This window comes from Boleophthalmus pectinirostris, unplaced genomic scaffold (assembly GCF_026225935.1).
Source record: "Boleophthalmus pectinirostris isolate CB_2022bp ecotype Guang Dong unplaced genomic scaffold, ASM2622593v1 HiC_scaffold_21, whole genome shotgun sequence".
Classification (NCBI taxonomy): domain Eukaryota; kingdom Metazoa; phylum Chordata; class Actinopteri; order Gobiiformes; family Gobiidae; genus Boleophthalmus; species Boleophthalmus pectinirostris.
Window position 1 is genome coordinate 36,019,578 of NW_026571175.1, and position 26,759 is coordinate 36,046,336.

The 26,759-nt window shown below is 44.3% G+C and overlaps 1 protein-coding gene across 1 annotated transcript; it reads right to left on the bottom strand.

Annotated features, from left to right (window-relative positions):
- Positions 1-19,164: 19,164 nt before the first annotated feature.
- Positions 19,165-23,454, bottom strand: snx10a (sorting nexin 10a). The gene is made up of 7 exons (XM_055157460.1): positions 22,479-23,454; positions 21,388-21,444; positions 21,137-21,223; positions 20,458-20,558; positions 20,269-20,367; positions 19,894-20,085; positions 19,165-19,530 (listed from the first exon to the last, which is right to left on the bottom strand). Exons 2-7 carry the CDS (start codon positions 21,418-21,420, stop codon positions 19,404-19,406), a joined length of 639 nt encoding a protein of 212 aa, XP_055013435.1. The 5' UTR covers positions 21,421-21,444; positions 22,479-23,454; the 3' UTR covers positions 19,165-19,403.
- Between the last annotated feature and the right edge of the window lie 3,305 nt (positions 23,455-26,759).

Sequence of the window (26,759 nt, forward strand, 5' to 3'; positions counted from 1 at the left end):
AAGAGAAAAAGAGAGAGAGAGACGAGGGGAAGACAGAGATGAGGGGATGAGAGAGAGAGATGAGGAGGAGGAGAGAGAGATGAGGGGAAGAGAGAAGGGTTTGAAGAAGAGAGAAATGAGGAAGAGAGAGAGAGACGTGCAGAAGCAGATGTGGTAATTAATGCAGGAGAAAAGAGAGAAAGAAAGACACACACGGGCAGGTTTGATAATTAATAAAGAGGCAGAAGAGAAAGAAAGAGAGAGAAGAGAGACGAGGGAAAGAGAGAGAAAAAGGAGGTGAACAGAGAGAGAGAGAGAGAGACAAGGGTAAGAGAAAGAGAGGAAAGAGGTGAAAAGAGAGAGAGAGAGAAGAGGAGAAGAGAGAGAAAGAGAGAGACAGACGAGGGGAAGAGAGAGAAAGAGAGAGACGAGGGGAAGAGAAAAAGAAGAGAGAGAGATGAGGGGAAGAGAGAGAGAGAGAAAGGGGAAGAGAGAGAGAGAGAGATGAGGGGAAGAGAGAGAGAGACAAGGGGAAGAGAGAGAGAGAGAGATGAGGGGAAGAGAGAGAGAGAGAGATGAGGGGAAGAGAGAGAGAGACGTGCAGAAGCAGATGTGGTAATTAATGCAGGAGAAAAGAGAAAGAAAGACACAAACGGGCAGGTTTGATAATTAATAAAGAGGCAGAGGAGAAAGAGAGAGGATGGTGGGAGAGAGGAAAGAGAGAGAAAGAAGAGAGATGAGGGGAAGAGAGAGTGTGAGGAGAGGGGAAAAGAGAGGAAGAGATGCGGGTGAAAGAAGGGAGAGAGGGAGGAGGAGAGAGAGATATGCATAAGCAAATGAGGGAATTAATACAGGGAGGAGAGAGAGAGAGAGAGAAAGAAGAGAGACGGCGAGAGTGAGAGAAGAGAGGAAAGCTTGAGAGAGAAAGAAAAGAGGGGAAAAGATAGAGAGTGTAAGGAGAAAAGAAGACAGACGAAGAAAAGGACAGAGAGAGAGAGAGAGAAGGGACGAAGAAAGAGAAGATAGAGAGAGTGAGGCTGGTAATTATCACAGAGGAAAAAAAAAAGAGAGAGAGAGAGAGAGAGAGATGGGAGGAGGGGGTTAAGAGAGAGAATCCACGGGTTGAGAAAAAGAAAGAGAGAGAGAGAAAAAAAAACATACATGGGCAGGTTTGATAATTAATACAGAGGCAAAAAAGAAAGAGAGAGAAGAGAGAGAGAGAGAGAGGAGAGAGGGTGAGAAAAAGGAGGAAAGCTTGAGAGAGAGAGGGAGAGACAGATGGAGGGTAGAACAGAGAGGAGAGAGAGAAAAGGGGCAGAGAAAGAGAAGATAGAGAGACAATGAGAGAGGAGAGAGAGTTTGGTAATTAACACAGAGAAGAGAGAGAGGAGGAGGACGGGGTTAAGAGAGAGAATCCACGGGTTGAGAAAGAGAGAGGATGGTGGGAGAGAGGAAAAGAGAGAGAGAGGAGAGACGGCGAGGTGAGAAGGCTTGAGAAAGAGAGAGGGAGGAAGATAAAGAGAGGGAGGAGAGAGAGAGAGAGAAAAAAAAGAAAGACACACATTGATAAAAAAAAAAAAAAAGACAGAGGCAAAAGAGAGAGAGAGAGAGAGAGAGGATGGTGGGAGAGAGGGAGAGGAGGGAGGAAAGGTTGAGAGTGAAAGAAAAGACGAGAAGAGAGAGAGGAAGACAGATGGAGAGTAGGACGGGAAGGAGAGAGAGAAAAGGGGCGGAGAAAGAGAAGATAGAGAGAGTGAGGATGGTAATTAACACAGAGGAGAGAGAGAGAGAGAGAGAGAGAGAGAGCAAAAAGGGGGTGAAAAGAGAGAGGGAGTGGGAGAGATAAAGAGAGGAAGAGAAAGAGACATACATGGGCAGGTTTGATGATTAATAAGGAGGCAGAGGAGAGAGAGAGAGGACGGTGGGAGAGAGGAAAGAGAGAGAGAGGAGAGACGGCGAGGTGAGAAGTCTTGAGAGAGAGAGAGAGAGGGAGGGAGAGAAAGAGAGAGAAAAAAAGAAAGACACACATTGATAAAAAAAAAGACAGACAAAAGAGAGAGAGGGAAAGAGAGGACGGTGAAAGAGAGAGAGAGGAGGGAGGAAAGGTTGAGAGTGAAAGAAAAGACGAGAAGAGAGAGAGGAAGACAGATGGAGAGTAGGACGGGAAGGAGAGAGAGAAAAGGGGCGGAGAAAGGGAAGATAGAGAGAGTGAGGATGGTAATTAACACAGAGGAGAGAGAGAATCCATATGGTTAGAGAGAGAGAGAGAAAAGAGAAACGTGGAGGAAAGAGAGAGAGAGAGAGAGGGGGATGATAAAGAGAGAGAGAGAGAGAGAGAGAGAGGGGGATGATAAAGAGAGAGAGAGAGAGGGGGATGAGAGGAGGATGATAAAGAGAGAGAGAGAGAGAGGGGGGGATGATAAAAGAGAGAGAGAGAGAGAGGGGGATGATAAAGAGAGAGAGAGAGAGAGGGGGGGATGATAAAGAGAGAGGAGAGAGAGGGGGAGGATGATAAAGAGAGAGAGAGAGAGAGGGGGATGATAAAGAGAGAGAGAGAGAGAGAGAGAGAGAGAGAGAGAGAGAGAGGGGGATGATAAAAGAAGAGAGAGAGAGAGAGGAGGATGATAAAGAGAGAGAGAGAGAGGGGGATGATAAAAAGAGAGAGAGAGAGAGAGAGGGGATGATAAAAAGAGAGAGAGAGAGAGAGGGGGATGATAAAGAGAGAGAGAGAGAGAGAGGGATGATAAAGAGAGAGAGAGAGAGAGAGGGAGAGAGAGAGAGAGAGAGAGAGAGAGAGGGGGATGATAAAGAGAGAGAGAGAGAGAGGGATGATAAAAAGAGAGAGAGAGAGAGGGGGATGATAAAAAGAGAGAGAGAGTATTGACACGTGCTGAGCTCACAGACACAGACTGGAGGAATCGTCTGAACAGTTTCCACAAACCCATGAGAATAATAAAGATTTTTACTTCTCGCGTCGTCGTCGTCCTTGTCGTTTTTTTTTATAAAGAGACAGAACAGACTGGAGCAGAGTTTGACCTTCACGTGTTTGTGTCTTTAAGAAAACGTCCAGATTAAACGTCCTGTTACAAAACCACGTCGTAATACGGTGAGTTTTCAGGTTTGATCAACAGTAGAAAATACCGAGTTCAACATTTGTGCATTTACCTTCTGCAAGTACAACATCGTCACGTTCTAGAATCTGAAAACCACAAATATTACGCAAAATAGGAGGGTTTCAGTCACAGGGAAGTGAAGACAAAGACGACAAACACGGCTCTGGAGATCACAGATATCCAAAAGAGTTCTTATTGTAAGGATTAAGGTTACGTTCAGACTGCAGGGCTTAACGCTCAATTAGATTTTTTTATGAAATCCGATGTTTTTTCGAGGTTGTTCACATTTCCAATTAAATGTGACTTGTATGTGACTCCAGTGTGAACATTAAACGGCCCAAAAGTGTCCCACATGTGACACTGGAGACACGACGACGTCAACCGCAGCGAGCGTCTCTGTGTTTACAGAAGTTGTCCAAACATGGACGCAGCATCGAGCACCTGGAGATTTTAAAGTTCCTCTCGTACCGGAGCCAGAACATGAACAACTTACTTGTTTTAAGGAGGAGATTGAGAAGGAGAAGGACGAGGTTTTTGGTCGTGGTGTTTTGTGGTTCAGTCCGTTGAAAGGAACGTGTGGATGTGGAGACGGAGCCAAGAGTGTGAGTGGTGATGTGCTTCACTTCAGTCACACAGAGTTCATTAACAATTTTCACCGACTTGTGCAGAATAGTGACGTTTGTGTCTTGTTGATAACGTGTAGGTGGATGAATGCACTTTGTCCGTACAGACTGAAGTCACATGTCAAAAGATCAGATATGTATCAGTTTCAGGAGCACATATCCAAGTGTCCTGGGTCACATTTTTATAAATCAGATCTGTGTCATTCAGACTGTCAATAAAAGATCAGATACAGGAACACAGGGGCCAAAAAATCTGATTTGGGTCACTTCAGGCTGCAGTCTGAACGCAGCCTAAGAGCTCTTTCCTTGTGCGCTGATGCGGTTCAGCTTCTAAGCCAATGATGTTCATTTTGTCTTCTTATATACTATAACTTCTTGGGTTCTTTTTAAAGACAAAGCAGTAAAGTGTGTTTACCTTGTTGACATGTTTCCAACACCGGTGACAGTTCTGAAGATGCAGCAGCAGCAGCCGAAACATGTCAACAAGGTAAACACACTTTACTGCTTTGTCTTTAAAAAGAACCCAAGAAGTTAAAGTTAATTTTTCAGCTTCTGTCGGACTAAAGGACTCGACTCAGTGGAATATGAGTGTTCTTTCTGTGACAGAGGGGTGTTCTGCTGATGGTGAGTCTGTTCTGTGTTTCTGTCGTGTTGGAGATGGTTCATGTGAAACTTTTCAGAGATTATACGTCTGCAGGTCGTACACACAGACACACGTTTATATGAATGTACATATATACATATATATCTCTAGCGTTCTGGTGATGAATTACTTTGCGGTGCAAAGACCTCGACGCAGATCCATAAATCAAAAACAACGGCGACAGCGGCCGCGCGCGTTGAGTCGACACAGAACTATACTTCACCCTCAAGGTGTTACCTTAGGCTCAGTCTGACAAAGATCACTTTAGGAACTTTTACTGCCATAATTTTGATTTACTTTTTATTTAATTCTTGAATAATGTGTAATATGCACACAAGAGAAGATTCTGTGCTTTTATTTTGGTAGTCAGCAGGTAGGAACTGTTGTCGTTTTGTTCGGTTCCGCTGGACCCTTTGATAGAGACGCACGCCTGGTTAAGAAGCTGTAATGTGGCATGTCGGCAAAATAAGTCAATAGGAGGGTTTCAGTCACGTGATCACGATGATGCGCGAATTTCAGGTGGAGGGCAGGAAGTGAAGACAAACATGACAAACATGGCTCTGGAGAACACAGATGTGGAGAAGAGTTCTTATTGTCAGGATTTAGAGCCAGTAACGAGGCAAAAGTACGAGCAGTTAGTCGACAAATATATTGGACGTGACCCTGATCTTATTGAAAATGAGAGAATTTTCAACCGAAGTAAAAGATTTGCCGACAATCGAGGCAGAGGAGATCACGAACTATTTAGCTCTTCAGACGTCGTTCTACACCAGACAACAGATGAAGGTGAACAAAAGTTTGGAGGCATAGAACTTTTTTGTGAGTGGATGGATCCTCAACCTCGGTGCAAAACGTCTAAATGATGATTATGGTTTGGTCTTGGCCGGGGTGAGTGTTTCTCTTATTTTATGTGTATAGACGTTATGGGAAAAACTGCAGTGTATCCGAACTATTTAATGTCAACAAACGTCGTTAGCTGTTAATGATTCGTTTATGTTTAGGTAAACCGCAAAAAACAGTTTATCTTTGTAACAGACCTTTGTTGAAGTGTTCACTGCAGACACGAGCATTAGCGAATTCTGCTCCTCCCGACGGCAAACAGGTTTGTAATCCACTTTTCACGGCGTTGTTCTGTCGGCTTTTCCCATTTCTGACCTTTGTGGACGACTATATTCGGTCCTCCAAAAAAAAATCGCTTTTTCTTCACTCGGTTAGGACAGTTGGCACAGCCGTAAACTACACAATAACACATCGGCATTTTCCTCCAGTCAGTTCACTTCCTGCCCTCCGTCTGATTTTGCGCTGACAAACGTCGCCCTGTGACGTCACGTGAAACCCCGATACTAAAGGTTGTATAGAGGATTTTTTAAGGGAAGAGAAATACAGCGACAGTCCTTTTTCAAATGTTGCGCATGCGTGACACCACCTCCCTCCTCCACAGCCTCAGTAGAAACATCTCCTCCCGCCTCTTTACTCTAGAAATCACGCTTGTTTACAGCCGGTGCGCGTTCAGAATTACCACTGAAGTGACCCGTCTAGAAATAATGTAGAGATAATTTGCTTCAGTCGCACGGTCGCTGGAAGCAATCTCCAAGAATCACCTCAGTTTGGCTTTGCTCCTTTTCCTCTTCTCTTCTTCTTTCAGCGACCTCAAAAACAGACTTTCTTTTGCGGCGAACCGGTCGTGGATTCTCGTCCGACATCGCGACAAACTTTGTGCGAACTGCGAGGAAGCGACAGTTTGAAAAAGCCTCTAAGAACCACCGCATAAACCACGTAATCCCCACCGCGAATCAGTTACACTAGAAACGTAGGGAGTTTGATTGACGACTTAACAGCCAATAGAAAATGAGGCAGCCTCGTTATCTATTGGCTGATGTTTATCTGGTCTCAGCACGTCTACAGTTGATAGATTTTCATTCTTTTTTTTTTTTTTTTTGATCATAATTACAAGGCTGCTGCGTCTCTGTAATGGTATTTTAAACTTTCATTGACAATTTGAAACAAACAAAAAAAATCCTCCATACAACCTTTAAAGTTAAAATAAAGTGAATAAAGTTGTGTGAAAAGGTCATTCTACCTCCAAAGTGTGGGTCAGCCAGAGAGGTGTGTTTTTCGTCATTGCTGATGTCTTTATTTTGTGTCTTTTACATTACACCTTTTCTAATTGTAATTTACGTTAATTATTTTAGTTGGACGGTGGCGTTGGTGATGTCGGTGGCGTCAGAATCGTCCTATAAGTTTTAAGATTGTACAAGCCACAATAAAGATTAATGAAGCCATCAGTAAAAATAACTCTTTACTGACAACAGGAGCTTTTCTGTCTTCAATAATGTTTAGGAACAGGTTTTGTAGCTTTTGACCCCGCCCCCTCCTGCTCGATACAGGGTCAAAGGTCAGCTGCATTACCTCACCTCAAAGATCGGACACTAAACAAAAAAACGCAAATATCTGGACGTTTGTCTCCGTTTCTCCAGTCAGACTCCTCCCACCGCTCATGACATCACCTCCTCCTCCTTTTTCTCCTCCTCCTCCTCTTCTTCCTCCTCTTCCTCCTCTTCCTCCTGTACCCAGAGGCATGCTGGGAGTTTTACGGCGGCTCCATTAGGGGCTGTTTCGGTGCAGCTGGACGGACAGATTCTGGTGCAGAATGAAAAGAAGAGAGAGAGGAGGAAAGAGGAGAGGAGAAGAAAGGGGAAGAGAGGCAAGAGAGGAGAAAGGAAATGAGAGAAGAGAGAGAAGAGGAGAGAGAAAAAGAAAGAGGAGAGAGAACAGAGAGGGAGAGAGGAGAGAGAAAAGGAGAGAGGGATAGAGAAGAGGAAAGAGAGAAAAGGAAAAAGAGGGAAAACAGAGAGAGGAGGACAGAGAAGACAGGAGAGAGGGGAATCACAGAGGAGAGAGAGAGAAGAGGAAAGAGAAGGAAAAAGAAAGAAGAGAGGGAACAGAGAGGGGAGAGAGGAGAGAGGGATAGAGAAGAGGAAAAAGAGAAAGGAAAGAGAGAAGAGGAAAGAGAGGGAAAAAGGAGAGAGGAGGAGAGAGGAGACAGGAGAGAGGGGAATCACAGAGGAGAGAGAGAGAAGAGGAAAGAGAAGGAAAAAGAAAGAAGAGAGAACAGAGAGGGGAGAGAGAAGAGAGGGATAGAGAAGAGGAAAAAGAGAAAGGAAAGAGAGAAGAGGAAAGAGAGGGAAAAAGGAGAGAGGGGAATCGCAGAGGAAAGGGAGAGAGAAGAGGAAAGGGGGGAGAGAGAGAAGAGGAAAAAGAGGGGAAAAGAAGAGGAAAGATAGAAGGGGAAAGAGGAGAGGAGAGAGAAGAGGAGAGAGAACAGAGGGGAGAGAGAGGGAGAGGAGAAGAGGAGAGAGGGATAGAGAAAAGGAAAGAGAGAAAATGAAAGAGAGGGGAAAAGGAGAGAGGAGGAGAGAGAAGACAGGAGAGAGGGGAATCGCAGAGGGGGGAGAGAGAAGAGGAGGGACGGAGAGAGAGAAGAGGAGAGAGAGGGAAAAAGAAGAGGAAAGAGAGAGAAGGGGGAAGAGAAGAGGAGAGAGAAAAGGAAAGAGCAGATAAAAACAGGAAGAGAGGAGAGCGGAGGGAGGGAGGGGGAGAGAGAAGAGGAAAGAGAAGAGGAGTGAGGAGAGAGGGGGGAAAGATGAGAAGAGAGAGGGAGGGAGAAGAGGAGGAGTGCAGGAGATGTATGTGGATTTAATGATGCTACAACAACAGCACTTTAAGTCTGAGCATGTCCAACCCGACCTTTGACCCCTGTGAGAGAGAGAGAGAGAGGGATGGAGAGAGAGGGATGGAGGGATGAGGGGGAGGAGGGGTTTATGTCGTTTTTATTTGTGCTACGATCGCCCGGACAAACATAAACACTGTGATTTTTAATGCTCATTTCAAAACAAACGTGGATTCTTTTTATTCCCAGTTGGAGCCTGGAGGAGTGTGGAGTGTCTAACTGTAAAGACGCACTGTGGAACTTTTCTGGCGAAGGGTCAAATCAATGTTAACGATTAAGCGTGTACGAATAACTGAAATACTGTCACAATATATCGAATCACAAGTCCCTTTGCTCAAATTCGTGGTTTTATAGACGTAACAGCTGATAAACACAAATAACTACATTTCCCATGATGCATTTCAGCGCAGACAACATGAAGAAATATGTTTTTACTTGAATTCTTGGGATTATGACGGAAATAATTCACACCAAAATCTTTTCAGGGTATTTTAAAAGCAAAAAAACATGTCGTATCTACAATTATATCAGCCTCTTCAAAATATCGCAGTAAATATCGTCTCGTGAGATGAATATCGTGATAATATCGTACAGAGAGGATATCGATATTGTTACATCCCTAATATCTACAGTTAAACAGTGTGACTCCCTGCACAGAGCTCAGATGTTTTTGATAAACGCACAAAGATGGATTCAGTAAAATAAGACCATTCACTGATTTAAAGATTTAAAGCTAAGTTAGAATTTGTCCTTCACCTGTCCTCACCTGTCATCACCTGTCCTCACCTGTCCTCACCTGTCCTCACCTGTCATCACCTGACCTCACCTGACCTCACCTGTCCTCACCTGTCCTCACCTGACCTCACCTGTCCTCACCTGTCCTCACCTGTCCTCACCTGTCATCACCTGTCACCTGACCTCACCTGTCCTCACCTGTCCTCACCTGTCACACCTGACCTCACCTGACCTCACCTGTCACTCACCTGTCACCTGTCCTCACCTGTCCTCACCTGTCACACCTGACACCTGACCTCACCTGTCATCACCTGTCATCCCCTGTCATCACCTGTCCTCACCTGTCCTCACCTGACCTCACCTGTCACACCTGACACCTCATCACCTGTCACCTCACCTGTCACCTCACCTGTCCTCACCTGTCCTCACCTGTCACCTCACCTGTCCTCACCTGTCCTCACCTCCTCACCTGTCACCTGTCCTCACCTGTCCTCACCTGTCATCACTGTCCTCACCTGACCTCACCTGACCTCACCTGTCCTCACCTGTCCTCACCTGTCCTCACCTGTCATCACCTGTCCTCACCTGACCTCACCTGACCTCACCTGTCATCACCTGTCCTCACCTGTCACACCTGTCACCACAAACACGTCACATGTTTTTTGTTTTGGTGATATTATTATATTTCTCGTGGATCTCTGAGTTTCTGAGTTCACCTGAAAGCAGCGTTAGTGGTACCTGCTCTGTCACACACCTGAGGGTCGAAGTAAAGTTCTGTATCTCCTCTTGTCCTCCTGTCTGTCCCTGTCTGCACCTGTCCGTCCCTGTCCTCCTGTCTGTCCCTGTCTGCACCTGTCTGTCCCTGTCTGCACCTGTCCGTCCCTGTCCTCCTGTCTGTCCCTGTCTGCACCTGTCCGTCCCTGTCCTCCTGTCTGTCCCTGTCTGCACCTGTCCGTCCCTGTCTCCTGTCTGTCCTGTCCTCCTGTCTGCACCTGTCTGTCCTTTTCCCCTGTCTGTCCCTGTCCTCCTGTCTGACCCTACCTGCACCTGTCTGTCCCTGTCTGCACCTGTCCGTCCCTGTCCTCCTGTCTGTCCCTGTCTGCACCTGTCCGTCCCTGTCCTCCTGTCTGCCCCTGTCTGCACCTGTCTGTCCCTGTCCTCCTGTCTGTCCCTGTCTGCACCTGTCTGTCCCTGTCCTCCTGTCTGCACCTGTCTGTCCCTGTCTCCCCCTGTCTGCACCTGTCTGTCCTTGTCTGTCCCTGTCCTCCTGTCTGACCCTACCTGCACCTGTCTGTCCCTGTCTCTCCCTGTCTGTCCCTGTCTGCACCTGTCTGTCCCTGTCCTCCTGTCTGCACCTGTCTGTCCTTATCCCCCTGTCTGCACCTGTCTGTCCTTATCCCCCTGTCTGCCCCTGTCCTCCTGTCTGCACCTGTCTGTCCCTGTCTCTCCCTGTCTGCACTTGTCTGTCCCTGTCTCCCCCTGTCCGCACCTGTCTGTCCCTGTTTGCACCTGTCTGTCCCTGTCTGCACCTGTCGGTCCTCTTGTCTGCACCTGTCTGTCCCTGTCTGCACCTATCAGTCCCTGTCTGTACCTGTCAGTCTCTGTCTGCACCTGTCGGTCCTCTTGTCTGCACCTGTCAGTCCCTGTCTGCACCTGTCGGTCCTCCTGTCTGCACCTATCAGTCCCTGTCTGCACCTGTCAGTCTCTGTCTGCACCTGTCGGTCCTCTTGTCTGCACCTGTCAGTCCCTGTCTGCACCTGTCGGTCCCTGTCTGCACCTGTCTGTCCTCTTGTCTGCACCTGTCTGCACCTGTCTACTTAATGTAACAGAAAATGAACAATTAGGCGCGTGTCTCGGGGCGCGCGCGCTCGCCTCGTGCCGCGTTCACGAGCCGCTGGACACTCTAATTGCTTTGAAATACGCGCGCGCTGTTTGGCTGTTTGGAGCCGCGACGCGCTTCGACGCACACGCGAAATTGAGTTATAAATTACGGCGCCGAAACAGACACGAAGTGCGCCGCGGAATGTTCCATATCCAAATGTTAGGCCGCTTCATTACCGGAAAGGCGGATGCGCTCGCGTAAACAAACACGCGCGCCACGTACGGACGGAAACGCCGCACGGACAGACGCACGGAGGGATGGAGGGATGGAGAGATGGAGGAGGAGAGGAGCGCGTGAGAAGGTCAGAGGAGGAGAAGAAGCAGCGGAGCGAGGGATTATAAGGACTAAACCAGGACTAAACCAGGACTAAAGTGGGATTACACAGGAACTAAACCAGGACTAAACCAGGACTAAAGTGGGCCTAAAGCGGGCCTAAAGCGGGATTACAAAGGGACTAAACCAGGACTTAACCAGGACTAAAGCAGGACTAAACCAGGATTAAATCGGGACTAAACCAGGACTAAATCGGGACTAAACCAGGACTAAAGTGGGACTACAGAGGGACTAAACCAGGACTAACTGTGTCTGGACTCAGTCTAAGATTTGAGGAGGTGTCAAAGAATCTAAAAATCAAAAAGGGCTCACGATTCAATTATAAAGCTAGTATCAAAACTAGATACTCATTTTTCACAGGTATCGATACTAACATTTCCTGAACGTGTTGAGAACAGTGATCACCAAACCTTTTTTTTTTTCTCTGGGGGTCACATTATCGTCCTGACTGTGATGGGGTCGTTTAACAGAATTGTTTCTTTACACATCAGACAAACTCCAACGCTCCAACACTGAACACAAAAAGAATCGGTCGCCTACTGTTCTGTGAAAACTCAACTCTCTGTCAACTTTTCAAACTTTAACACGAGTCATTTTTCTGTCCTGAACTGCACGACAAAACTCTGCACGTGCTCAACTGTCACTGTTTAATCTCGAGTTTGTCAGGTGATGAACAGTTTGAGGCACGTGTAAATACGTTATATAATTATTTAAACATACTGTATTTTCCGGGCTATTAGACGTGGTCTTAAACCTCTAACTGCATCAAAAAACGACCGAGCACCACAATCCAGAGCGCCCCAAACGTGAATCCACTCGGGTGTCCCAGTACGACTTCAGTAAACTACAAAGCCGCAAACACACACGGAGCAGACAGCGACCGCACAGAGAAAAACACATCCACAGACACACTCATCACTCCACGCCGACGAGGAACGGAACGGAGGAACGAACCGAAAAAAGCGAGCGCAACGTGTCGCTTCTAGACACGACTGAACAACTGAGTCACTGCGAACACGCCGACAATCCGTTGGTCCCAGACACACCCTCCCTACACGCCACAACTGAACAAAGCCCAGAGTCACCGTGAACGAACAAACAAACAAAACCACTCACCCATCACACTGTTGGGTTTCATTTAAAGTCCCACATGGTTTATTTGTGAAAAAAGTTCAAAAATAGACCAGTTAAAGGTTGTATGGAGGATTTTTTTTTTTTGTTTCAAATTGTCAATGAAAGTTTAAAATACCCTTACAGAAATGCAGCAGCCTTGGAATTATGTTGATTAAAGAAAAAAGAATGAAAATCTGTCATCTGTGGACATAATGAGGGCAGATAAACATCAGCCAATAGATAACAAGGCTACCTCATTTTCTATTGGCTGTTAGGTTGTCAAACTCCCTGCCTTTCTAGTGTAACTGATGCGCAGGGATTATGTGGTTTATGCAGCAGTTCTTAGAGGCTTTTTTAAAAATGTAGTTTCCTCGCAGTTCGCACAAAGTTTGTTGAGATGGTGGACGAAAATCCACGACCAGTTCGCCACAAACGAAAGTCCGTTTTTGAGGTCGCTGAAAGAAGAAGAGAAGGAGAAAAGGAGCAAAGCCAAACACGTGATTCTTGGAGATCTCTTCCAGCGATTGCGCGAATGAAGCAAAGAGTCTAAAAACTGACGTGCCAGTCGCTAAATTATTTCTAGACAGGTCACTTCAACAGTTATTCTGAACGCGCACTGGCTGTAAACAAACGTGATTTCTAGAGTAAAGCGGCGGGAGGAGGTGTTTCTACTGAGGCTGTGGAAGAGGAAGGTGGTGTCGCGCATGCATAACATTTGAAAAAGGACTGTTGCTGTATTTCTTTTTCCCTTTAAAAAAATCCTCTATACAACCTTTAATGACAGTGCGTCTTATAATCCAGAGCGACTAACAGTGTGGAAATATGGTCAATATAAATACTTCATATAAATATCATGTTTTAATTGAAAAAAATCAACAAAATACAAGAGGCAGACATGTTATTATTTGCCAAAAAGTAATTAAAAAAAAAATAGGTCATGACACTTTTGAGGACTGCCTCATGGGGCCAGTTCGAGTGGTGGGGGTAGAGGAGCTGGGGGTCGGTCAAAGGGGCGTCGGGGACTGGAGTTGGCCCCTGGGCCTTAGTTTGATGACCCCTGGTTTAGAATGATGTGGAGCTGGATCAGAACACGTATAAGAGCACATAGACTAGTATGGACCTGGTTTAGACCTGGTTTATATGTGGTTTAGAACTGGTTCAGACCTGGTTTAGACCTGGGCCATTGAGGGATTGTACACATATAAGGCCACATGGGAATAGAAGAGACAGTTCTAGTGGAAAAGTGGAAAAATCACAATGGAAAAGTAAAAAAATTACAGTGGAAAAGTGGAAAATCACAGTGGAAAAGTGGAAAATCACAGTGGAAAAATGGAAAATCACAATGGAAAAATGGAAAATCACAGTGGAAAAATGGAAAATCACAGTGGAAAAATGGAAAAGCACAGTGGAAAAATGGAAAAGTGGAAAATCACAGTGGAAAAGTGGAAAATCACAGTGGAAAAGTGGAAAATTACAATGGAAAAATGGAAATCACAGTGGAAAAATAAAAAATCACAGTGGAAAAGTGGAAAATCACAGTGGAAAAATGGAAAATCACAGTGGAAAAGTGGAAAATCACAGTGGAAAAGTAAAAAATTACAGTGGAAAAGTGGAAAATCACAGTGGAAAAGTGGAAAATCACAGTGGAAAAATGGAAAATCACAGTGGAAAAATGGAAAATCACAGTGGAAAAATGGAAAATCACAATGGAAAAGTGGAAAATCACAGTGGAAAAATGGAAAATCACAGTGGAAAAGTGGAAAATCACAGTGGAAAAGTGGAAAATTACAATGGAAAAATGGAGAATCACAGTGGAAAAATGGAGAATCACAGTGGAAAAATAAAAAATCACAGTGGAAAAGTGGAAAATCACAGTGGAAAAGTAAAAAACTACAGTGGAAAAGTGGAAAATCACAGTGGAAAAATGGAAAATCACAGTGGAAAAATGGAAAATCACAGTGGAAAAGTGGAAAATCACAGTGGAAAAGTAAAAAATTACAGTGGAAAAGTGGAAAATCACAGTGGAAAAGTGGAAAATCACAGTGGAAAAATGGAAAATCACAGTGGAAAAATGGAAAATCACAGTGGAAAAGTGGAAAATCACAGTGGAAAAGTGGAAAATTACAATGGAAAAATGGAAAATCACAGTGGAAAAATGGAAAATCACAGTGGAAAAATAAAAAATCACAGTGGAAAAATGGAAAATCACAGTGGAAAAGTGGAAAATCACAGTGGAAAAATGGAAAATCACAGTGGAAAAATGGAAAATCACAGTAGAAAAGTGGAAAATCACAGTGGAAAAATTGAAAATTAGAGGATATTCTAAATAATAAATAATCAAATTCATAATGAGTTCATTCCTTTGTATCAAAAATCAAGTTTGAAATTTTACTGTCATGACACTACTGGCCTGTTCTGTCAGTGTTTTAAAAAATCACCACAAATCAACAAAACCCAACTCCAGGTCCGTTTGTGATGAGGAAACTACATTAAAACATAATATGTCTGTTTTAAATGTAAACTTAAAGGATGTATGTATGTATGTATGTATGTATGTATGTATGTATGTATGTATGTATGTATGTATGTATGTATGTATGTATGTATGTATGTATGTATGTGGTCCGTGCTCTTACGGTTTTAAAAAAGGTTCTGACCCTGAGTCTCCAGAGCTTCACCTGCAGAAAGTTTGTCTCATTCTCAGTTTCTGCTCAGGCCTCACGCGAAACCAGAACCTCCAGACGACTTCCGGTGCAGTTCCCGGCTCTGGGCATGTGATAAAACAATAAAACCGTGGATTCAGCAACAGCAAGAGCCGCCACAGCCCGTCAAAGCTTTTCCACGGGTGACACGGGGACTTGACTTGTTGACTGGGACTCTTCGATGTCAGTGACTTTCCACTTTTCCACTGTAAAAAACCAGGACATTTTCTGTTTTTATTTTTGAGTTCGTCGTCATCGGAAGGTTTCCAGATGTCTTCCGGTTTTGTGACATAAGCAGTCAGTTTGTGCGATATCGGACCAAAACAGAACTTAACGTAAGAACAATTAAATAATTTCTAAACGATTATTAAAGCAGAATTAAAAGGCTCCAAAAGTGCCACATCAGAAAACAGCTCAGTACGACTAAAGAGAATAAAGCTCCTGGTGTGTGTCAACATGAGACGACTAGAGTTGAACTTGTGTGACAGAACTTCTTTCTTTTTTTTTTTTTTCTTCTGATTTTATTTATTTGTAATGGGACAGTACATATTAATGAACATTAAAAATGTAAATATGTAAAGATTATAGCCAACGTGGCTCATTTCCATCTTCAGCCCCTCGGCAGGTTGGTGTAAAATCATCTATAGGCGAGTTTCATTGTTGACAAAAGCGTGCGTTGCATGCTGGGAATTATTTTGGTCGGCAGCAAGAAACACTAATTCAACATGATGGACGGAGCGAGAAAGCACGTAAAGGGTATTGATCCTGGTTATTTATCCAGTCTAACAGCAGAGGACCCAAGACCATTTGACCAGAAATTGGTCATAAGCATCGACGGACGACAAATCACCCTTTTCAACCCCGACAAAAGATGGAACCAAACCAAATTTCTGGTCAGAATCTCCAACTACCTGGACAAATATTCACTTGGGCGACATCCACAATGACTTGGTGGAAACTCCTGGGCCATTCACAGCAGAAAAGATGAAAACCTCCAAGAGTCTCGATGTGTTGTTGAACTTGTTGGAGTCCACGGTTTGTTAGGATCTTCTACGTTTGCTCTGCGGATGTTTGAAAGACGTTTAATTCACCGTTAGTGGTTCTTTTCACTCAGAATACGAAAAAGACATTTTCCTTCTTCTGTGCTTCTATTTGTGCGTCCGATAATGCAGCAGGAATTTACCATTATCGGGGATAAATACTCGAGGTTACGCACTGTGTTTGACGCTACCGTGTTTCTTGCCTCCGACCAAAATATTTCCCTGCAGCAACGCGGGCTTTTAATAACAATGACGTCAGCTCAAACTCGCCTATAGGACGAGGAAAAGTACAGCAACAATCACACAAAAGTACACAACACCAGCACACACACTGTACACACAACACACACACTGTACACACAATTAGTTTCAAACTGTTCATTTGAAGTTCAAAGTCAAAAGTTTAAGAGTTAAACCAACAACCCTTCAAAATAAAAGAAAATATAAATTGGTTAAACATGGAGACATATTTGACCATTGAATAACCAGTGTTTTAAAGCTTTAGAAAACGCTGCAGTGTTGAAAGTTCTCGTACATGAGCAGTTTCTCTGTGTTCATGTTTGAGCTGCTCGATAAACAAAAGAGAGTTTGTCCAAAAGTACTTTTCCTAAACGGCCCAGAGCGTCGCCTCTGGAGCTGCTCCTGTTGTGCGATTTGAATTTCTTTTCACAAACTCCTTTAGCGAAGGTGGAGCAAGATGATTAAAAACTTTGTGTAGCAGAATTAAATCTGCATATTTGATTGTGTTGTCCCAATTTAGGAATTTGTATTTGTCAAGTTTTCTACAACAGTGATCATTAGTGGGCTTTTTGTCTAATACTTTAAGTGATTTTTTATATATAGTTTCAGCTCATTTAACAGTAGTTTTGTTTGTCAGAGTCCGAGTAGTAACGCAGTAATTTAGGTTCAGGTCAGACTCACTGCAGGATGAACAGAACGAGTCTGACGGGGTCTAAACGGAGAGAGTGACAGGTCGAGTGTGAGATAAAAAGATGAAGAGATCAGAGAGAGAAAAAGAAAGAGAAGAAGAGGAAAGAATCAGAACCAGAGACGAGAGGAGAGAGGAGAGAGAGCAGAGCTGAACACACACACACACACACAGAGAGAAAGAGGGAGGGAGACGGACGGAGTGTGACAGAACAGAGGAGATAAAAGAGAGTTTCTTTGTGGAGGTGAGGAGGGGGACAGCGCCATCCACAGGCCACACACAGACAAGACACGAGAGCAGCAAACACCCTGCACAAACACAAGGATTTACTATAAAAATATGTGATTATTTAAAGATTATTGTTGGTTTGTGATGTCGTGCTCCAGATGGTTGGAAAGTGACTGTAATTAATGAAAAAAAAATTGTACTTTACCATGAAATATTGGAAAAATAAATTCCCAAATATGGAACCTGATTATTTCTATTTTTGACAAGCCCCAATGCTATAAAAAAACAACAAACAAACCTGCATTTCAACAATATTTTACCTGCACTCGTCTGTCCTAAAGATGGGTGCAGGTGGACACTTCATTTCTGCAAATTTTAGACACAAATTGTTTTTTTTTTTGGACTGAAAAACCTGCGTTCTTACTCTGAGTGGACTCGCATCTCCACAAACCTGACTCTTATCTGGTCTGGAGGAAGGTCTTCAGCTCGTTTCCGTGGAGATGTTGTTCCTTTGGCCGTTGTCCATAAATATTCCAGAAGTTATCAGCGGCTCCATCGTCGTCACAGTAAATATGTTCTACAGACGGAGCAGTTTTACAGCCTCCAGAGTCGGAGCAGTGGGACGTGTCGGGGAGTAACAGATTACATGTTCCAGAGTTATGTAATCAGAGTACAGTTTATGAGTAACTGTATTCAGTTACAGTTACTGTTTCAGTGAGTGGTAATCGGATTACAGTTACTTGGTTGAAATAAATGGATTAAACAGAGGGATTTTCCTGTTTTCACATTTTGGGCTAAATCCTTTTTTTTTTTTTTTTTTTTCCAGTAATTCCACTCATTGCCGGACACTAAACCAGGACTAAACCAGGACTAAACCAGGACTAAACCAGGACTAAACCAGGACTAAACCAGGTAAACCAGGACTAAACCAGGACTAAACCAGGACTAAACCAGGTAAACCAGGACTAAACCAGGACTAAACCAGGACTAAACCAGGACTAAACCAGGACTAAACCAGGACTAAACCAGGTAAACCAGGACTAAACCAGGTAAACCAGGTCTAAACCAGGACTAAACCAGGACTAAAACAGGACTTAACTGGACTAAATCATGCTGCATGGACTGTGTTTCCTCATCTTCTATCAAGAATATTTTTAAATTTGGTTGAGTAAAGTTTGGGCTTTTTTATTTTCTTTTAACAGATAAAACTTCTCATGTGAAGATTTCCTCATCTTTGTTTCTCTACAACAAATCAAGTAATCCAAAGTATTCAGATTACATTACTCACTTTAAGTAATTTAATGGATTCTGTCACAGACTACATTTTGGGGTGTGTAATCTGTAATCTGTAGGGGATTACATTTTAAAAGTCACACTCCCAACACTGCATGTTGGTCACATGAACATTTCACACACATCAGTCTGTTTCTGTGATGTTAGTGTTGAGTAACTGTTGAATTCTGACTCAACTTAAACCTCTTTAAGCAAATGATGCATCAGTGATTTGAGCCTGAACACATCAGAGTTTGTGACGCAGGAACTGAGGAAGAACCTGAGGAAGAACCTGAGGAAGAACCTGAGGAAGAACCTGAGGAAGAACCTGAGGAAGAACCTGTGGAAGAACCTGTTGGGCTCTGTGCTCTGAAGGACACGGCCTGGACCAAAGGGACGATCATCACCACTTGTCTGATGTGGAATATTTAACAAGTATTTCCTCCTGCACTTCACTGGTCTGTGTCATTCTCAGACTGACTCTGCATCACAAGTGTCTTTTTGAACAGACTCACAAGAGAAAAATGGAAATAATGACTAAAAAAATAAAATAAAAACTATTTTCATGTCAGATAAACATTTTTACAAAAGCTAAAAGTGAATTTTTCTAAAATTTTAAATGAAATCGTGGGCCATGGATGGTAAAAGTAGAATATCACATCAGCAAGACAAATGTGGGAGACCCAGACCTGACCCAGACCCGACCCAGACCTGACCCAGACCCGACCCAGACCCTGACCCAGACCCAGACCCGACCCAGACCCGACCCAGACCTGACCCAGACCCGACCCAGACCCGACCCAGACCTGATTGTGTTAAATATGTAAATATGGGGCAAGTGCATTTTCTTCAAAAAAAGAAGACAATTTATTTGACATTGTAAAAATTGATTCAAACCAAGTATTTTCCTGTAAAATATTTGCACATTTCAGGACATCAGAAGATAAAAATTGCCCCATAAGAAAATCTTTATCATAAATGTACATCTTTTAAAACATTAAATATATTTTTGTACAAAGTGAGATGTCGCTTATGAACAATAAACACTTTAAAAGTTTCAACATTTGCTCAAAGTAAAAGTTTTAGGACAGCTGCAGTCCGAGGCCCCGCCCCTCACTGAGGCGGTGGGCGTGGCCACAGGACGTCTCCAGGAAGTGTCCGCTCTGAGACGCGTCCACGCTGAGGCCGAGGACGGAGGACGAAGAGCAGCTGCGACAGAGACACAGGGACATGTGTTAGAACGACATTTAACGTGACACTAAACACACAAGAGTTTATCACAGGCGTCGTGTGTCTGCGCTGTGATGGTGAAGAATCAAATCAAAAAAATAAACACAATTTTTCAGAAAGTTGTATTTGTGCTGATGCTTCAGTCAGAGCAGGAGATTCCTCTAGAACTTGTGTGGGTTTAAAGAGTCTGGGAGAAGAACCTGCAGCTTCTGGAGAAAAGTTAACCTAGACTCCCACACTCCCACACACACTCCACACTCACACACACACACTCCCACACTCCCACACTCCCACACTCCCACACTCCCACACTCCCACACCAGCCGTACTGCGCCCGTTTACCTCTCGTAGTCGGAGTCGCAGCTCCTCTCCTCCAGCGGCGGCACACAGGCGCTGCCCGACCTGTGGATGGCCTCTGCCACCGTGTACCGGGTCTGACCCCGGGCACAGCGCTCCATCCTCCTCACGCTCAGCTCAGACTGAAGGAACAGGTGCAGGCGACTGTCCGACAGGAGCAACGGGCACTGGACCACCCTGACAACACAGACAGGCTCAGAGACGCCGACGGGCCCGGAGACGCCGACGGGCCCGGAGACGCCGACGGGCCCGGAGACGCCGACGGGCCGACGCCGACGCCCGGAGACGCCGACGGGCCCGGAGACGCGGACGGTAATGATAGAGTAAAATAATATCATCTCAGTTCAAAGTGAAACTCACGTCTCTAGAAACGTCTGCAGGCCCTTCATCCTGAGGGCCACCTGCTCGGGGCTGCGCAGGTGGAAGAAGGGCATCCAGGGGGGCAGCTTGGGCAGCTCTCTGAGGGCACAGGGCACTCAGTGTACTCTCAGTATACACTCAGAGTACTACACGCAGTACATGTATATACTTATGGTAAATGACACGTACATGACGAGGCCGTTCTGCTGCAAACTCTGACGGAGCCAAACAAACTCACTGTAGCGTCTCCTCACGCTCGACCACTTCCTCCTGAAGCACATCGAGTTTGTCTGTACACACACACACACACACACACACACACACACACACACATTAGAACACAATACTTTAATGACCTGGTGTACAATACCAGTACTACAGGTTTTTGTAGAGCAGAGTAAACAAAAACACTTTAGGAAGTATCAGGCCACAGGAGCATGTACATGTACAAATATAAGTGCTCAAACATTTGTTAGACAAGAGAGCGACAACACACCACACACACACACACACACACACACACACACACACACTCACAGCTGAAAACACACACACACACACACACACACACACACACCCTCACAGCTGAAAACACACACACACTAACACACACACACACCCTCACAGCTGAAAACTGTGCTAAAACACACAGACACACACAACACACACAGACACACACACAGACACACAGACACACACACAGACACACACACACACACAGACACACACACACAGACACACACACACACACACACAACACACACACACACACACACACACAAACACACACAGACACACACACACACACACAGACACACAACAGACACACAGACACACAGACACACACACACACACTCCAGTAGTTCACCTCTAGGCAGATCTGGTAGTCGAGGTACGTGTGCCACACGTCCTGTTTGTACACACGAGGGTCTCGCACACTGATGCTGACGAACTCCTGAAGATGAAGAACATGACTTTATTACAGGGTACACACACACGTACACACACGTACACACACACAGACACACACACGTACACACACACACACACACATACACACACTACAGGGGTTACTGACACTACAGTGAACACGTGGACAGAGGAGGAGCAGAGACTCACAGTTCGGGCCAGGTTCTCCAGCAGGTGCTCCATCCTGGTCCCACCTGCAGCACACACCTGGACAGAACACACACAACTCTCTTTTATACTGTTCAAATGTCATTCAGTGGATCAGCAGAGGAACATGTTTATGAGGATTCATATGATTCCATTTATAAATAACAGCATTATTCAAAGCGTAAGAGCTTGAGGCTGATGTCTGAGCTCTGTCGTTGGGTGGAGCAGTTCATGTTTCACTCTGAGGAGCTCCTGTAAAACAGCTCTGAAAACCACTGCTCATCTGTGTATCTGACCCAAACTGTACTCAAGACTTCACCTGCAGGAGGAATTCATACAAAAACTACTATTTATACAAAAAGAAACAAGAAAAAACTGTTTATATAAAGTCTGAATAAAGAGCGACTCATGAGTTTAATCTCCTCTTTTTACAAATACTAAAAAACACAAAATCTCCATCTAAATAAAATGATTAATCACGTGATAGAGCTTCTGGTAGTTTAAGTGACAGGTGACAGGTCCTGAAGGTCTGAGCACAAAAGCACAAACACGTCCACAGGGTAAACACGTCTCACTAACAAAGATCTGCCTCAAACAACTCAAACACAACTCTGTTTTTACTTTAACTCTGTATTTAGACTCTGACATCGTGGCCGATCTCTGAACTAAAGGGAAAAGGAGCTTCATGACATCACGAGGTGGAACAGAGTGTTTTGAGATTTGGAGATGCAGACAGACTCATAATAAACAAAACTTAAAGCTGATTAGACTTAGTGTGTGTGTGGGACTGTCAGATGTGATCATGTGACAGAACCCACTGTCCTTCAGCCTAATGTTTAACACCTCTGACTGTTTTCTGATTCTGACAACTTCATCCACGTGTTGATTACATCATGGACATAATCCAGATTATGAAGAATTAAACTGGAAAAAAAAATAAAGTGATCCGTGACCCCGGTTCAGTTCTGCAGCAAGAGAAGAACAGATCTGAAAACTCCACTCGAGTCTAAACGAGGAGGGTTTGTGTGCGGGTCACGTACAGTAAAATGTACAGTACAAAAAAAAAAAAAAAAAAAACAAGAGCTGAGACTCACCGCACAGACCGCAGCACCGGACCCCGAACCGCCTCCCTGAAGATCTGACCCGGGTTCAGCCTCGTCCGGCCCGACCTCAGCCCCGTGTCACCCGGCCGCTCTCCTGTCCCGGGGTCTGGTCTGTCCCGGGGTCTGGTCTGTCCCGGGGTCTGGTCTGTCCCGGGGTCTGGTCTGTCCCGGGGTCTGGTCTGTCCCGGGGTCTGGTCTGTCCCGGGGTCTGGTCTGTCCCGGGGTCTGGTCTGTCCCGGGTTCACTTGTGTCCGCGGGGCTTTTGTGGGGGTCCCTCGCGCAGCAGTACTGTGGCGCTGTGACGCATGGTCACGCCTCTTCTGCTCCGGGGGGGTCACGCCTGGTGCGCGTGCCGTGCGTAAAAGCGCGCGCACATAAACCTGCACATTCAATATTAAGGCGTGAATTAAAAATAAAAATACATTTAACACATTTAATGCCACTACGGCGCTTTCATCAGAGCATCTCATCTCACGCGCGGCCGTGCGTCTGTCTGTGCGCGTGTGTCTGCGCACCTGCGCCTCATCTGCGTCATTAGTTAATTTTTCTCACCTGAGCGCGCGTGAACTTCCGGTGAAGCTGAGAGTTTTCATGAAGTTTTTGTGCAAATGTAAAATGTGTCACATGAAGCTGTTTAACCTTCTCCAGACAGACGCTGCAGATTTGTAACAGCGAAATGACAATTACCTCCAAATCCATATTTTATGAACTTTTTTTAAATCAAGGAGCCTTTTTTCCATCCATGCTGATAAACGTGGATGATGCAGACTGTGAGAACAGCTCCACACAAACGACCTGCCAGAAGTGTGAAGTACTTTTGTTGTTTACAAAGGATAAAAATTGTTTCTTGGAGAACCACATGAAAAAGTGATGTTGTTGTGTCACTGTAAAACTGTTACACTGAGCTTTATGTTTTCATTGTTATGAAAAGTGGTTTACACATAAAGTTATGTTCATATCATTTTCAGTCTTCAGTGTTAATTTACCACATCGGACCAAATCTGAAACATCCCAGACACACTGCATGTGAAGGTCTCTCAAACAAAAGTCAGGATTGTATATTACCGCCCCATATGATCATTTTCCCCAAATATAAGATTTTTTTTCCTGTTACTAAAACTTAATTTGAGCCTGAGAGGTTTAGAACAGATGACAGAAGCTTGAGTTTATGTTGGAAAGACACAAACTGAAGGTTTAGAGAAAAACTTCAGCATCAAACCAGTGATCCAAAAGAGAGAGTCAGATTACACTGACTCCAGGAGCACAGTTGTTTGCTCTCGTGTTGTCTCCAGATCTCCACACTGTCTTCAGGTCTTCAGGTCTTCAGGTCTTCAGGTCTTCAGGAGACATTTTTGTGCCTTAAGTCGACTTTGGTCCATTCTGCTCCACTCACGACCCACCGCTCTCCTCACTCTTCCTCTCTTCTCTGGTCTCCTCCTCTTCTCCTCTCCTCTGCAGGTGTCTGGGTGTCTCCCTTAGAGACAGAGTGAGGAGCTCGGAGTAGAGCCGCTGCTCCTCCACGTGGAGAGGATCAGCTGAGGGGAGGACGTCTGTTCTGACGCCTCCTGGACGTCTCCCTCAGGAGGTGTTCATGTCCCACCAGGAGGACGAAGACCCAGGACACACTGGAGGGACTGTGTCTCTGGACTGGCCTGGGAACACCTCAGGGTCCCTCTGGAGGAGCTGGAGGAAGTGTCTGGGGTGAAGGAAGTCTGGGAGTCCCTGTTTAGACTGATGACTGATGGATACTTGGATTTATTGTGATGTTTTTATATTATTGTGAGAACTTTGACGAGACGATATCACGATATTTGGATTATTGTTCCATCCCTCATAGAAACAGATCCAGATTTTATATTTCATGTTTTATTTTTGTTTTTTGTTTTTTTCAGGTTGAGATGTTCACTCGTGGAATCTGCTCACACAAACTCACCCAAGACAAAAATCAAAAAACTTCACCAACTGGAAAACAAATCTGGACCAAAAACGTAAAGAGAAAGAATCTGTTCGACCGACATCCTCATCCTCACTGCGCTGGACTTGGTCGTTTTCAAGATAATTGTTTTTAAAATGATGACACGTTTTTGGGGACATGTTTGGGTATAATTTCAAATCTAAATGTTCCACACTGCTGCTTTAACGTGCAGGAGCTGGGCCTGTGACCTCTGACCTCTGGGACGTCCAATATTGCGCAGCGTCGTGGAAGAAGAAGAAGAATATTTCCCCGGTGGAATGTGTCCTTTGGAGATAGGGCGGCGCGGCTTCCTCACCATCAATACGATCAATACGGGTCAGATCTGTGGAAGAATGTGACCTGCCCCGGGGCGAGCGCGCACAGACACGAGCCGCCATCCATCACGCTTCTCCTTTTAGTCCTGATGTAGTCCGGGTTTAGTCCAAGCTCAGACCCGCTCCTGGTTGACTTTACACAAACAGGAAGACGTTTGGAAACAGACTACTACTACTACTACTACTACTACTACTACTACTACTACTACTACTACTACTACTACTACTACTACTACTACTACTACTACTACTACTTCTACTACTACTACTACTACTACTACTACTACTACTACTACTACTACTACTACTACTACTACTACTACTACTACTACTACTACTACTACTACTTCTTCTTCTTCTACTACTACTACTACTACTACTACTACTACTACTACTACTACTACTACTACTACTACTACTACTACTACTACTACTACTACTACTACTACTACTACTACTACTACTACTACTACTTACTACTACTACTACTACTTACTACTACTACTACTACTACTACTACTACTACTACTACTACTACTACTTCTACTACTACTTCTTCTACTACTACTACTTCTACTTCTTCTACTACTACTACTTCTACTACTTCTACTACTAACTACTTCTACTTCTTCTCTACTACTACTACTTCTACTTCTACTACTCTACTACTTCTACTTCTTCTTCTACTACTACTTCTACTTCTTCTTCTACTACTACTTCTACTTCTTCTTCTACTACTACTTCTACTTCTTCCGGGCTCTGGTCACGGGAGGAAGTCGGACAAAATCGAGGAACCAGAACCAAAAGTAAGAAAACGAACAACAATTTTCTTTATTATTTGTATCCAAAACCAAAATGAAAAAAACGATTTTGTGTTTAAATGGAAAAATGGAAAACCAAACCGTTGTCACTCCTGTCCTGCTCTCAGGCTCAGTCCTGGTCCCACATTAAGTCCTGGTCTGGTTCTGGACCTGGTTTAGTCCTGGCTCAGTCCGAGTTTAGTCCTGGTTTAGTCTTGTTTTAGTCCTGGTTTAGTCCTGGTTTAGTCCTGGTTTTAGTCCTGGTTTTAGTCCTCCTGGTTTTATTCCTGGTTTAGTCCTGGTTTTAGTTCTGGTTTTAGTCCTGGTTTTAGTCCTGGTTTAGTCCTGGTTTAGTCCTGGTTTTAGTTCTGGTTTTAGTCCTGGTTTAGTCCTGGTTTTAGTCCTGGTTTAGTCCTGGTTTACCTGGTTTAATGTCCGGCAATGAGTGGAATTACCAAACAAATAAAAAAAAAAAAAAAAAAAAAAAGGGAATACAGCCCAAAATGTGAAAACAGGAAAATCCCTCTGTTTAATCCATTTATTTCAACAAAGTAACTGTAATCTAATCACCACTCACTGAAACAGTAACTGTAACTGAATACAGTTACTCATCATTTGTACTCTGATTACTTCACTCTGGTACATGTAATCTGTTACTCCCCAACACTGCCGATGTATCAGGAGGGAGACCGTCAGATCTGTGGAGAGGCGTCCCTATTCACAAAAGGAATGATGGTATTTTTGAGCAACAGAAACAATGAATGAACAATGAATAAATGTTAAATCAGACACATTTGGCCTTTTGTTTGACTCTGACCGGGACGTTTCAGATCATTTGGAATTACAAAATAAACTCTTTTTTTAAATAATTTTACCTCATGAATGGACTAAAGCTGCATTGATTTTATTTTGGGTGTTTTTTTAATGACATTTTTTGTTGTTTGTCTAATTTTTTCACTGCTTTGTGAAACAAACTCTTCCCAGTCTGAGCAGCTCGTCAAAACAATAAGATTTACAGCTTTTTATAAAGAAATACAATTAATATGCAGTATTGGGTTCAGTATTTTGGTCTACACAATATTTTCTCTTTCTCCTGTGGCCCCATGAATAAAATAATTGCTCACTCCTGATTTAGAGTCTAGACCAGCGGTGTCTAACATACGGCCCGGGGGCCAGATCCGGC

Coding starts and splice junctions, on each gene's coding strand:
- snx10a (XM_055157460.1), bottom strand. CDS start 21,420: ATGGAGCACCTGCTGGAGAACCTGGCCCGAACT. Junction 21,224..21,387: donor TGGAGAACCTGGCCCGAACT/GTGAGTCTCTGC, acceptor CTTCATCTTCAG/GAGTTCGTCAGCATCAGTGT. Junction 20,086..20,268: donor CTGCAGACGTTTCTAGAGAC/GTGAGTTTCACT, acceptor CTGTGTTGTCAG/GGTGGTCCAGTGCCCGTTGC.